Source organism: Tamandua tetradactyla, chromosome 5 (genome assembly GCF_023851605.1).
Source record: "Tamandua tetradactyla isolate mTamTet1 chromosome 5, mTamTet1.pri, whole genome shotgun sequence".
Lineage (NCBI taxonomy): Eukaryota > Metazoa > Chordata > Mammalia > Pilosa > Myrmecophagidae > Tamandua > Tamandua tetradactyla.
The window spans coordinates 22,362,276-22,375,095 of NC_135331.1; the positions used below are offsets into that span (position 1 = coordinate 22,362,276).

Sequence of the window (12,820 nt, forward strand, 5' to 3'; positions counted from 1 at the left end):
TACTCCAATATACCTGAAGGCAAAACGAATGTCTATATAATGATTCCGGTAATCAAAATCATCCCTTAAATCTTGATTTCTTGATTACAGTCGCAGAACAAACGTTTAAGCTGAAACACGGCGATGCCTGCAACGCACGGAGAGGCCACCAGGTGGAGCCAGGGGGCTTCCAGCTGGTTTGCCATCAAATGCTGCAGCATTTCCCAGCCTGCAGCGGGAATCCACCCGGAAGCAGCTGCTGCGGCGCCGGGGGCGTGTCTCGTCTTTCCCGCCCGCCCCTCGTCGGTGTTTACGGGCTGGAGAGCTGCGCGGTGCGGTCTGAGATTTTACGGAGAATGCTCACCACCACCCCGTCCCACGCAGTGTGCTACAGTTCTTATTTTCCATCTGAATTCAGCCTGTGTGTCTGACATGTTTAACTGGTTTGTCATTATCCGTTTGAGTTACTAATACTTACCTATTATAATGCTGATGTGGGGGGAAGGTTGTCCTCTGCCGGGCGAGAGGGGTACTGTAACCAGGAGACAGTGGCACTCCTTTCCTGGGTGACTTTGGGCAGTTTGCCCATCTGTAAAATGAGGGTTTAGACTGAATTGTTGGTTTCCAAATCTGGCTGTGGCATGCGAATTCTTGGGGGAATTCCTTTTTTAAAAAATCAGATGCTTGACGGGTTGGTGCAGGCACCTTCGATTTTGCAGGTTAGCTGGCTGATTCTGATATGCAGCCAGGTCTGGGAGGCCCTGGACCACATCAGCCCTAGCTTTAAGCTCCCTTATTTCTTTTCTAGGACACGGTTTTAAACTTGAAAATAGAAACTTGAAAACAGCGAGGAGAACCGTTGCTGTGGGACCGCTTTGCTGAATAGATTTCTACATCAGCGGCAGAGTCTGGGCCACCTCTCCCTTTTTCTTTACCTGGCCTCTGATGCCCACATCTTAACTTTGTGAAGACAGGATGGACAAATTCCTGGTGAAGAGGGCTTTAAAGGGTCTTTCGGGAAAGAGTGAAGAGGGAAGCTTAGGGCAGGAGCTCTTAGAGTGCACAGGAGAAGGCCCCACTGTGTTTGGAGATAATAAAGAAAGCACAAGGAAAAGGCCCAGGAGAGAAACCCTGGAGGATGGAATCCCCTTGGCAGGCCCCAGCTGGCGCCACATTCGGGCGGAGGGTCTGAACTGTGATTACACAGTTCTCTTTGGCAGAGCTGAGGCGGATGAGATTTTCCGAGAGTTGGAGAAAGAAGTGGAATATTTTACAGGTAAGCAGAGCAATGCAGTGTGTCTATGTTGAAGGCTTGTTTGATATAATCAATCTATGTTTAGAGAACTCTGAACTCAGGAGCAGTCAACTACTGATGGTTGGTTAATTGATTCAACAAATGTTCTCTGGGCCCCTTAGGTTACTAGGCTCTTGGGATACAAATTTGGGATAAAACAAGATTGTTTACTTACTAGAAGCTCATAAATGGCTCCTGATACTCAGTAATTATTCCCCTCACAGATTCTACTCATCAGAAACATTTGGGCAAGTTTGACAAAAAAAACATGTCAGGTTCTACCCAAGACCAATCAAATCAGTATGGGGGTGGGGGTGGTGCAGCCTGGGCATCAGGACTTTTTAAAAGCTTCCAGGTGATCTTTTTTTTTACATTTTTTTATTATTTTATTATTATTAATTAAATTCCAGGTGATTTTAATGTAAGGTTGGTTCATTGGGAGACAGGCAAATAACCTGGTAATTTTTCTACAGCAGGGGCTCATTGCCTGGAGGGCTAGTTAGCAGTGGGATGGCTGGGCCCTATCCCCACATGACCCTTAGGTAAGGGTTTCCCAGGGGATGCAAGTGCTACTGGCCCAGGGTCCACACTCTGCCTGCGACAAGCACCCAAGGGTCTGGCACAGTACTCTGAAGAGTCCCTAGGAGTTTCCATCCTACAGCCTGAACTGCCTGAGTGCCATCCTTCTCAGAGCCACAGGCCCTGAGCCACCCCAGTCAGCATAACCACCCCTAGTTCATGACCTCACTTCACTGTGCTCCAAGCTAAGCCTCTTTATCTGTTTCTCTCCTACTTTAATTAGGTTATAGTGTTAACAAAATATTGGACTGGGACCATGTTTCTCTACGTGTAGGGCATGAATTGCCATTCTTACAGGAACATTTTTAGCTATCCGTAAGAATTTTCAGGAGGGGGTCCTTGGCCCGGTCATTAAATAACATTGAATTTACAGAGGGAAAAGTTATTCCCGTTTTACTTCGCCTTCAGGCTGAAGGCTCAGAGAGCACATGTGTAGGGCATCCTTGTTGGTTGTGAGGGGCTCAGTGGGGCGGAACTCACAGTGTGCTTCACCTGAATAGGTGCCCTGGCCAAGGTTCAGGTGTTTGGGAAGTGGCACAGTGTGCCCAGGAAGCAGGCGACATACGGCGATGCTGGAGTGACCTACACATTTTCAGGCCTGACTTTGTCTCCAAAGCCCTGGATCCCAGTTCTGGAGCGTGTCCGGGATCGTGTCTCTTGGGTCACTGGACAGACCTTCAACTTCGTGGTCATCAACAGGTGACACCCTATCTGGTTTTACCTTCCTTTTTTTTTAATAGGCCAGTGAATTGGATTTTCTTAATCTTCTGTTTCTCCCAAAAGGAAGAGTTTAGGATTCTACCATGTTTTATTCATTTGTACATACAACAAATGCTTCTTTAGTGTACCAGGGATAGCGCCGTGGAACAGCATGAGCAGTCGGCCTTCCTGGGGCTCACGCCACATTGGGAAGTGAGAGATGATTAACTTGTTAACAAACAACTGGACAAGATAATTTCAGACAATGCCAAGTGTCTTGAAGAAAAGTAAACAGATTGATTTGACTCAGAATGACTGAGATCAGGAAGGGGTTGGCTATAGGGACGTGTTTCTAAAAAGGAACACTACTGACATTTTAGGCCAGATAACTGTTTGTTGTGGGGGCTGTGTTGTGCATTTTAATTATGGGGCACTGAGCAGCATTCCTGATCTCTACCCACTAGATGCCAGGAGCACCTCCCCACCCTCAAGTCAAGGCAGCCTAAAATATCTCTGGACTCTGGGGGTCATGAGTACCCTTTTGAGAACTTCTGGGTTCAAGGGAAGGTGACTTTAAATGAGGTGGTTAGAGGGGGGTTCACTGAGGCTGTGACATCTGTGGAGTGAGCAAGCCAGTCAGACAAGTGGAGGAGCAGAGATTGCAGTGTCTACAGAGCAGAAATCTACTGGTATAGGTGGAAAGCAGTTAATGAGGGGAGAGATATGGGGTGAACTCAGGTGGGAAGGGACCAGACTGTGCAAGGAATATGGATTTTATTCTAAGTGTAGGGAAAAACCAGTTTATGTAATATACAAACCAGGATACTCTTTAACACTTGTTTTTTGCTTATTTGGGGCGTGTGTTTTATGGTGTGTTAAGTTTTAAAGCATGTGATCAAATGGGACTGAAGTGAAAGTGTAAGAAAATGGGGGTGGCATGGTTGGTGCATATCAGGAAAGGGCTGTTTTATGAGCTGTACTTATTTTCTCACTGCAGATATAAAGATGGCTGTGACCACATTGGTGAGCACCGAGATGACGAACGAGAGCTGGCTCCAGGGAGCCCCATCGCCTCTGTCTCCTTCGGCGCCTGCAGAGACTTCTTCTTTCGGCATAAGGATTCTCAAGGGAAGAACCGCTCCCGGAGAGTGGAAACGGTCCAGCTTCAGCTGGCTCACGGCAGTTTACTTATGATGAACCACCCAACCAACACCCACTGGTACCATAGTCTTCCCATCCGAAAGAAGATTCTGTTGCCACGGGTCAATCTGACATTTCGTAAAATTCTGCCTATTAAAAAGTAAAAATGTTTTAACAGTTAGTATTTCTGTTTTCTCTTTGCTGCTCTGCTCTTACAAGGAGCTGACATTCCCTTTACCAGCAGGGAACACAGAAAAGGTTTAACCAAAGTGTAGAGCTTATTACACAACAGTACAGAATTCGGAAAGACAATGTTTATACCAATTCAGTAAGTTATGAAAGAATACCAGTTGACTTTTTTCCTAACAATGAATCTTTTATTGCTATAATGCATAGCAGATATAAAAAGTAGCTTTAGCAAATACATAAATCAGCAGTTATGGCGTAAACTACTAGTTTAAAACTTAGCTTTTTGCCAAAAGAAGCTGACTTTGTGAACCGTGTAAATAATTTAAAACTAGAAATAAGATTATCTGGCTGCTACTTAATTCTCAATAATTTACAAAATGAGGAAGTCAGCTTTAAGTCAAGTTAATAGACTTTGCACAGACTTTGTTCACATTTACAACCTTGACTCCAACCCTGTCTGTCAACCAAAGAACTGCTTAAAACCAAGTTAAAAGGGTTCTCCCCTTTCAGTCCTAACATCTCTCTTTAATGGCAGATTTCAAAAAGTAACCAATGGCAGTAGAGCAATCACTCAAAGTTACAAGTGTGCAATGCAGTTCAAGGTGACACAACTGAGTATTTTTCCACCAGATTCAGGTAAAATAAATTCATTCCTTTCAACATCAAAGTCAGGGTTTACAACAGAATCAATAAAAGACATCAGCAGTGAGCGGATCAGTGGTTCAAGCTGTTCTTTCACACTGAAGTTCACGGCCTTAAATTCCTTCACAGTATATTCTACTGATAGCAAGAGTCATCGAGTCCTCATGATGCACACGGGGTCCAGCAGAATGCTGGTCCCCTAGGCTGCTTGTACTCTAAGCTGACACCAAGGCACTGTCCTGAAGTACCTGGCAGTTCTCCCCCACCAGGGAAAGCACAGTTCTTAGCCTTAGCACAGATGACCCTCAGAAGAATTCTAATTCCAAATCTTATCTCTGAAGAGTCCATTTGAATTTGGTATCCTTTTTATTTTTTAAATAGAAAAATCTAGCTGAAACATAGGTACTACTGTGCAATCAAAATTCCTTTGGCCCTTGGCTGCATTCATGAGACTTATCTGAAAAGGGAAGAAAATGCTCAATAGTCTTTTTATATTAGGCTACTGGGAAATAAGATAAATTTAGAATATGGTCATATAAGAAAAATGAGCAGTGGAAAATAATACTAGATGTCTGCTGTAGCTATGTGTTTAAAATAAATCAAAGACTTCTTCCTTTTGTGGGAAAAGCTAGACCCCAATGGTCATTTGCTCTAACCCTTCACTTCACAGATGAGGAAACTGGGGTCTAGAAAGACTGCAGCCCCCAGTTCCTCTTCCTCATCTAGCTCTCAAAGCTGGGATTGTCGTTTCTACCCAGGCCCAGGTTCCTACCTAGAAATCTTAAGTTTAAGAGCTCTGCATGGGCAATAAATAAATAGGTGAAGATAATTTTCTACAATAGACCCTGATATAATAAAGATTTTTCTACAGAGAAGAATAATTATGGAATCACACAGATACTGCTCAATTCTGGCTATTCACACAGCTTATAATATTCTATAATCAACATCTCTTAGCCCAGTGTACAAAAGATAAAAGCAACAAGTAAGCATTTCACTTTTAAATGACGAAGTAGTCAAAGAATTTCCCCAAGGGGCAGATTTGGCAGATATGCCCTTACAACATACAAGAATTGAAAGATTAGAAAAAGACATACATACAAAAGGAAGGTCTGTGTTATTTAGCCATTTTTAAACTGGTTTTTTTTTTTTGCTATCCTTGGAGTAACTTAGAAGAAATAGAGCTTTTCAAAAATTGTTTCTATGACTCTTAGATAATGTAAGTTTTCCAGAATGGATGTGCTATAAAAGCAATCGAAAGTGAAAGGCACTTTTCTTTTAAATTGCTGCCTTTAATAACTACTAATTCTGTCAACAATTTTTATGGGCCTACTTATTAAAAAATAAAGGATCTATGCTGAAATATCAGGATTAGACCAAGTAATTCTGCTCTGAAACACATAACATATTAGACTATAAAAAAGGTAGCTTTCTGAGTCTTTCTTTTTAATTACCTGTATCAGATGAGTAAAAAGACGCTCTAGACACAATGAATGCTTTCCTAACATGAAGACCCCTTTCAGTGCACACTAGCAGAGCTGTTCAAGGGAGCCTCATTTGGCAGGAATCGGGGCCACCAGCTCCCATGTGGAGCCTGGTCTTTCAACACACCAGGAGGCTGAAGGACTCAAGCAGGGCTGCTTGCATAACACAGAGTATGATTTTGCTTTTGTTCTGAACAGTTTAGACAGTTCCATCAGCTCTAGCTTTGCAGCTGGGGCAGAGTCACTCTTCAGACTTGTACTCCTGACTCTGGTGTTGTATCTTGGAAAGAACACGCTCATAAAACAGCAGGTAAGCACTGGAGGACAAGACCTCCTGCAGGCTGGCCTTGCGGACAGTGTCATCAGAAATCCAGAGCCATTGATTGCTGGTTGAGAGAGGGTTCTTGACTGAGGGTGGGGACCGTCGGTAAGTCACAAAGTGTCCAGAGTGCATGTCTCCATGGTGGACAACAACTGCCATCAGCTGGAAGAGGTATGTGGAGGAGCTGAATGGTAGCAACAAATGTCACAAGTTTACAAATATAACAAAGAAGGCTTTATAGGCAAGAACCAAAAAAGGATCCTAGATTCAGTAAGAGGGGATTGACACAATGGTACATCCATACAGCTAAACACTATACAACCAATAAAATACAGATGCACATTTACTCTCAATATGTTCCATTCTACGAATAGAGGCTTATGTGTGTGTGTGTATACTCACATTTACAACTCTAGAGGGTTAGACCCTAAAGATTTAACTGGTTATCTCTAGGGAGTATCTCAAGAAATTAAAATTGAAATGTATATACACACACAAATACATATAACATGTATATACCTTTAAATTTTATGTATTTTTATAATTCTTATTAAGTGATTTCTGTTTTGAACAAAAATAAGGGAATGCTTAACTGTGAAATTCCACCTTAAAATTAAAGAGAAAATCTCTAAATTTTCATTAATTCATTTCTGTGAAAAGCTAGTTTTAGAAAACTCTGAGAAATAGCAGCTTACAACGGGTGAAGACTGTAGCCGCTCACCTGTAGTCAGGAATGACTGGGAGAGGGAGTGTCACAGGGGTTGGCAGTGTCGGCAGTAAAGATGAGGAGCAGGCACCATTCATAAAAATTCGTGCTTTGGGGCCCACTGGATGATTCAGAACTGCAAGAGAAAAAGGCTCAACAAAATTGAAATTAGCAACTGGCTTTGAGTATATATAACATGGTTTTGATTACCTTGAAAATTAATTGTCCAATAATGCTACAAAGAAAAAATATATACTTCATTTTGTATTAAATTTAATCATAAAATTTCCTCTTTTTGTCCCTGACTAGTTTAATCCCACGTAGGGAAAGTGTACATGGCTACTAGTCCACTGCTAGCCTGGATGGCTTTGTGAATCTCTGAGATGCCTATTCCCATTTGTAACAGACATGTGTTAAAGGTAAGCAATGCCAACTTACTGGTATTTTGACCTAACCCACAGTTTCTCAACCTCAGCATTATGGACATTTGGGACCAGGTAATCCTTTGTGGTGGGGGCTGTCCTGTGCACTGTGGGATGTGGAGCAGCATCCCTGGCCATCCCACTAGCAGTACTGCACGAGATACTAGTAATACCCTCCAGTTGTGGCAATCAAATATGTCTTCAAACACTGCTTAATGTCAAGGAATACCAATATGTAAGAACATCAATAAATGTTTGTGAGTGTAGATAAAATAATTAAGGTTAATATTTCCATCTTTTTTCCTTTCAAATGTCATAAATGGGGGACTTGTAGTACTAAGCAGTTCACTGTTGGCCTCTCTGGCCAGGGCCAGTATGCCCTGAATGCTAGTGGACCCCATCTTAGCCTGGGAGAGGAGGAGGTGAAGGTGAACAGATACATAATTAGAAACAAGGGCCAAGTAGTGTACCCTCTCTGGACTCCAGCTGCTCCCTTATGCTAATCTAATGACCTGCTCAAGGAAGGGCAAAAACAAGCTCCCTGTAATAATGTCTTGCCAGGCAATTCAACTGTTGCAAAAAAAGACCAAAAGTAGTAAGGGACACTAAGTCAGCAAAATATGGAAATGCAGGGAAGACAATCCTGACTTAAGTCAGTGTAGCATGCAGGTGGCTGGCTTAGGCTTTGAGTCACTGGATTTTAGTTTCCTCCTCTGTCACTCAAAATAACTCAATATGCACGACACCTTTAAAAAACTGCCCCAACACTTTTTCTAGTACCAGTTCGCCCTTTTGCGATTGACCCAACTAACCATTTAACTTCTGGAGGCCCAATTTTCTCATCATTAAGTCTGAGAGCAATAATAGCTGTCTTGACTCACTGGTACTCAATTCAACAATTAACCTCAAATGAGGACAGTAACAGAATCAGATGAATAATTCAGTTAAGAGGAAGTATCAACACAAGATCTTTGGTAACCTTTAATCAGGATATTTCCTCCCCACACTTTCTGAATAAATGTTATAATTGTATTGGGGATGGAAAGGAAGAAAAAAAAGAATTTACTGGGATAATGTTATGTAAGCCAAATACTATTGGCATCCAGAAAAGATGATTGCAAACTTAAGCTTTTCTCCTTATAGGTTTTCATCTATAATATAATTTTTTAAACTATATATCTCATTACTATCTAATTTTAACATTCCCAGTCCTGCTGTTCTCAAGAATTCAAGCAGTCGTGTGCAAGCCTCTCCTTCATACAAGGAATCCAGAAGGTGGGGGCAGCATATTGTGATGCCAAATTTCTTTTCTCTGTCACAATTCCTAATACATTAGCAACATGGCCACCCACCTGAGTTAGAGGCTGCCAGCCCATCCTTCAGTTCTAATGCTGGGCTGGCATTATTATTCAGTTTCAGGCTGTGTTGACCAGGTTTATGTCCAAGGAGGTGATATTTGTAGATGTCCATCATCAGGAATTCATTAAACTGCACATGCTCGTGCCGCTTCAGAGGTGTGCCTTGGCTAGACCAGCTCAGTCGCTGTAGGTGGATGCACAGACACTGAGGGAGCTGTGGATGGGGAGGAGAACCAGAGAGAGCTGAACCTTTTAGGAGGGAGACACAGGAGTCCTCAAAAGCAAAGGCAACCAGGTGGGTGGTGTCGGCTCACCTTCCCTAGTTTTAACTGTTTAACAAAAGTGGTTCTCTGATGTTCTACCTTTTCTCCATTCAACGTTCCTTTTGCTTCAATCTGAAATTAAAGAAACAATATTTCTCCACAAAAATACTTGAAATAGGACATCTATGGAGACCTGCAGATCAGGTTGGTGTTATACCTGTATTTGATTGTGCTTTGATTGCAGTGGGGTCTGGTTAATGCCCAGTGTAAACTACCTGCTGAAATGAACTTAGCAGCCCAGCCATCTGTGAATTGTTTCCACTGATCCCTCATAGTCATTAAATAATAGTAATAGTGAAGGGAAGAGAAAAGGGAAGAATCAGCACTGAAACTGTTATTAGCATGCAATCTATTTTGTTCTCTGTCTTTAAAAATTCTATTTCACACAGTTCCTCTTAATTCATAGGGGGAAATTCAGTTGCTTAGGGGGATCAGGGAAATGGCATAGGTTATAATGCAGGGTGTGAGACAAATGGGAATGAAAGGGACTATAGCAAATTGCAAAGTGCACGCCCCATTTAAAAACAGAACATTCAAATTTTTTCTTTAAGCACTCTGTATATAAAACAAAAGTCATCTAGAAAAGAGATTTTGGTCCATGTGTTGCCAATTTCTACACCAAGTTAGACAGAAATGGCTGTGGCTGAAGAGATCCACTGGGTGTGGTCATAGAGCTCAGGACCAATAGTGTGAGAGGCACTGTATGAAGACACAAAGGCCAGCAGGGGGAATAACCTTGGAGGTTAAATGCATACCTTTGTACAGTTGTCACATACAACATCCCGCACTGATTCTGATGAGATGAAGTGGTGTAGGCAGTGGTCTAGGGTCAATGGATGACCCTACAGCACAAGAAAAAGGAAATTATAATTCAAAAGAGAGTTATACTGAATTTATTAACAGATGGCAGTGTGAATCCCAGAGGTTTATTGTTGTGTATGTAAGCAAAAGTTTCCCAGGTACAACTGAGGTGTTTCCTGAATAAATGTGGAGCTCAAAATACCCTTAACTTGTAGATAACTAACAGATTCAAAAGTATGAGGAAGTAACACTGCAGAAAAGTATGGACTCCACAGTTTTAAATATCTTTGAATCTGAGATCTGTATTATATATATATATATATATATATATATATATGCAGAAAGCCAAACTTTTTGCAGCAAAAGAAAAACCATCTGCCTTCCTCTCTCCCATATGCAGTCCATAGTACTATACATTAAAGCTAAATTGGGATTCAAACAACCACATGTCTAAGAAATCCATGGTACCTGAGTCACATTAAATGCATAAAAACCCTTTCAGATTTAAATTAAACAGACCCAAAACAGACTCAAAATAAACCATTGTTCAGTACATACCCATGTGGCAGCTGGAATACTTAGTGAAAGGCTATCAAAGGTATCAAATCGAACAGGACTCTGAAACAAATATTGCAGAAAATCCAGAAAGAACTTAGGTTTAATTCAAAGTTTTACAGATGAGAAGATATATGACTATGAAACTATCTAATGCTTAGATATCCAATGCTAAAAAGAAATATAACATTAATACTTAGACGCAAATTCTATTAAAAACTTCATAAACATAAAAGGTACAGTAATATTAAAGAATAACTTGGAAAAGCTAAACAATTACATACCTGACCTAGCAATTCTGGAATTTTATCCTAAGGAAGTAACCATGGACATAGCTACAGGGATGTTCACTACAGCATTATTTATAACAGTAAAAATTTAAATTGTCAAAATTTCTAGGCATGTCCACACTACACGGCCACTAAAAATAGTAGGAAGAAAAATGATTATGTGGAAAGATGTTCATGTTATATTATTAATTGCCCAACAGTACATTATAGGGTGCACGGGTGGTTCAGTGGTAGAACGTCCGCCTTTCATGCGGGAGACCTGGGTTTGATTCTGCACCACACACCCCTCCACACACACACACAAGAGCATTAGGAGTTCCTGCTTTTAGTGATTCAGAGCCGCTTGGCTGAAATAACCCTCCTAGAAATAACAGTTATAAAATCTAGACCAAACCGAAAAAAAAAAAAAAAACCTAACTTTTTGTAGGACAGAAGAGCCACCAAAAGCTACCAAAAGAAAGTTAGAAAGAAATCAATCCTTAAAAAACAGAAATTCCAAGGGTAAGATCTGCATGTCAGTGGCTTTTTGACTGAGGGTACTTCCCAATCTATGCAGTCAATGCAGGGTGACAAAGAGCAGCAGTCATTTAGGATTGAGGAGTCAGAGGACAGAGTTTAGGGCTGATACAAGTGCTGGAGTAAATCCCAGAAAGAAGGGGCCACAGAGAGGATGAGCCACAAAATCTGAGTATAAGTTTTGTCCAACTCCATGGCTGACCACTGAACTACATATGCACAGTAAAGATTCCAGGGAGCCTGGACAAAAGAAGTAGTTGGAAGATAAAAAAACTGAGCAGAAATTTCACCTGCTGCTCCCTGTAGAGGAGACAGAGTCTGGAGTCTGAGCCCAGCCAAGTTAAGTGCCTGTTAGAACTAATTCAATACTCTCCAGAGAAACATAACAGAATACAAAGTCTCCACTACATGTCATTAACAATGTTAAATTTGCAACAGAAATAAGTAGACATACAGAGAAAGAGGAAAATGTGAACTACAGTGAAGAGAAAAAGAGATGACCTAAAATTTAGTATGCAAATAAAGTATTATGACCATGCTCAAAGACATAAGGAAGACACGGTTCTAATGAATGGACAAATGGAGACTCTAAGCAGAGAAATGGAAACTAAAAAAAAGAATAAAATGGAAATTCTACAACTAAAAAGAACAAAAACTGAAATGAAAAATTCACTGGATATACTGAAAATGGAAAATCAGAGTCAGTGAACTTGAAGACAGATCAAGAGAAAATGATCTAATTTGAAGAACAGAGAAAAAAACCTGAATAAAAATAAGCAAAGCCTCAGTGACCTGTGGGACAATATCAAGCGAGTCTAACATGTAATTTAAGTATCAGAAGGAAAACAGAATGAGGCATAAACAATTTTTGAAAAAATAATGGCCACAAATTTTCCAAATAGAAATGTACAGACTTTTAAAACTCAGCAAACCCCAGCACGACAAATATGAAGAAAACCACACCTAGGCACAGCAAAGTCAAATTGCTGAAATCCAAAAATAAGGAGAAAAATCTTGTAAGCAGCCAAAGGGAAAAAAAACCAACTCTTTATATACGGGAGAACAATGATATGAATAAAGGCTGATCAGACTACAACAGAACAGTGTCCTTAAAATAATAAATTTAAAATAAACCAAAACAACAACAAAACACCAATCCCAAATTCTATAAATTCTATATCCAGCAAAAATTATTCTTCAGAAAAGAAGGCAAGTGCTCACTTCAGCAGCACATATACCAACATTAGAATGATACAAAGAAGATTAGCATGACCCCTGAACAAGGATGACATGCAAATTCGTAAAGCGTTCCATATTTTTAACAACTTCATATAAATGAAATCTAACTGAATTTATAATGAGCAGATCATCTACAAGAATTATTAAGGGAATCTTTTTAAGCTGAAAGGAAAAAAACATCAAAAGGACTTATCTACAGGAAGTAATGACAATACTAAAAATTATAAATATAAAATATCTTTTTCTTTTCTTTTTTTTTTTTTTTGCATGGGCAGGCACCAG

General features: G+C 40.6%; 2 protein-coding genes and 1 non-coding gene across 7 annotated transcripts in view; 2 read left to right on the forward strand and 1 right to left on the reverse strand.

The window, feature by feature from the left end:
- Window positions 1–214: 214 nt before the first annotated feature.
- Window positions 215–3,866, forward strand: ALKBH2 (alkB homolog 2, alpha-ketoglutarate dependent dioxygenase). Of its 2 annotated transcripts, none has more exons than XM_077160106.1 (4): window positions 215–422; window positions 788–1,255; window positions 2,353–2,551; window positions 3,549–3,866. In XM_077160106.1, exons 2-4 carry the CDS (start codon window positions 955–957, stop codon window positions 3,853–3,855), a joined length of 807 nt encoding a protein of 268 aa, XP_077016221.1. In that variant the 5' UTR covers window positions 215–422; window positions 788–954; the 3' UTR covers window positions 3,856–3,866. The 2 variants fall into 2 exon arrangements, with proteins under 2 accessions (XP_077016221.1, XP_077016222.1); XM_077160107.1 differs by having other exon boundaries at window positions 215–400.
- The window catches only part of USP30 (ubiquitin specific peptidase 30), a 30,240-nt gene continuing 19,743 nt past the window's right edge, over window positions 2,324–12,820 (reverse strand). For 2 of the 4 annotated variants that reach the window (XM_077160104.1, XM_077160103.1), the window contains exons 8-13: window positions 10,497–10,556; window positions 9,893–9,979; window positions 9,129–9,209; window positions 8,809–9,028; window positions 7,050–7,170; window positions 4,022–6,512 (exon numbers count right to left, since the gene is read on the reverse strand). In XM_077160104.1, coding sequence (XP_077016219.1) covers window positions 6,248–6,512; window positions 7,050–7,170; window positions 8,809–9,028; window positions 9,129–9,209; window positions 9,893–9,979; window positions 10,497–10,556 — 834 coding nt within the window. In that variant the 3' untranslated portion in view covers window positions 4,022–6,247. Of the gene's footprint in view, window positions 3,842–4,021; window positions 6,513–7,049; window positions 7,171–8,808; window positions 9,029–9,128; window positions 9,210–9,892; window positions 9,980–10,496; window positions 10,557–12,820 lie in introns of those variants that run through there. The other 2 variants (XR_013175644.1, XM_077160105.1) reach the window with 2 other exon arrangements.
- LOC143685330 (U6 spliceosomal RNA) lies at window positions 12,513–12,619 on the forward strand. Its single transcript, XR_013176576.1, has one exon. It is a non-coding gene; the product is annotated as a U6 spliceosomal RNA (small nuclear RNA).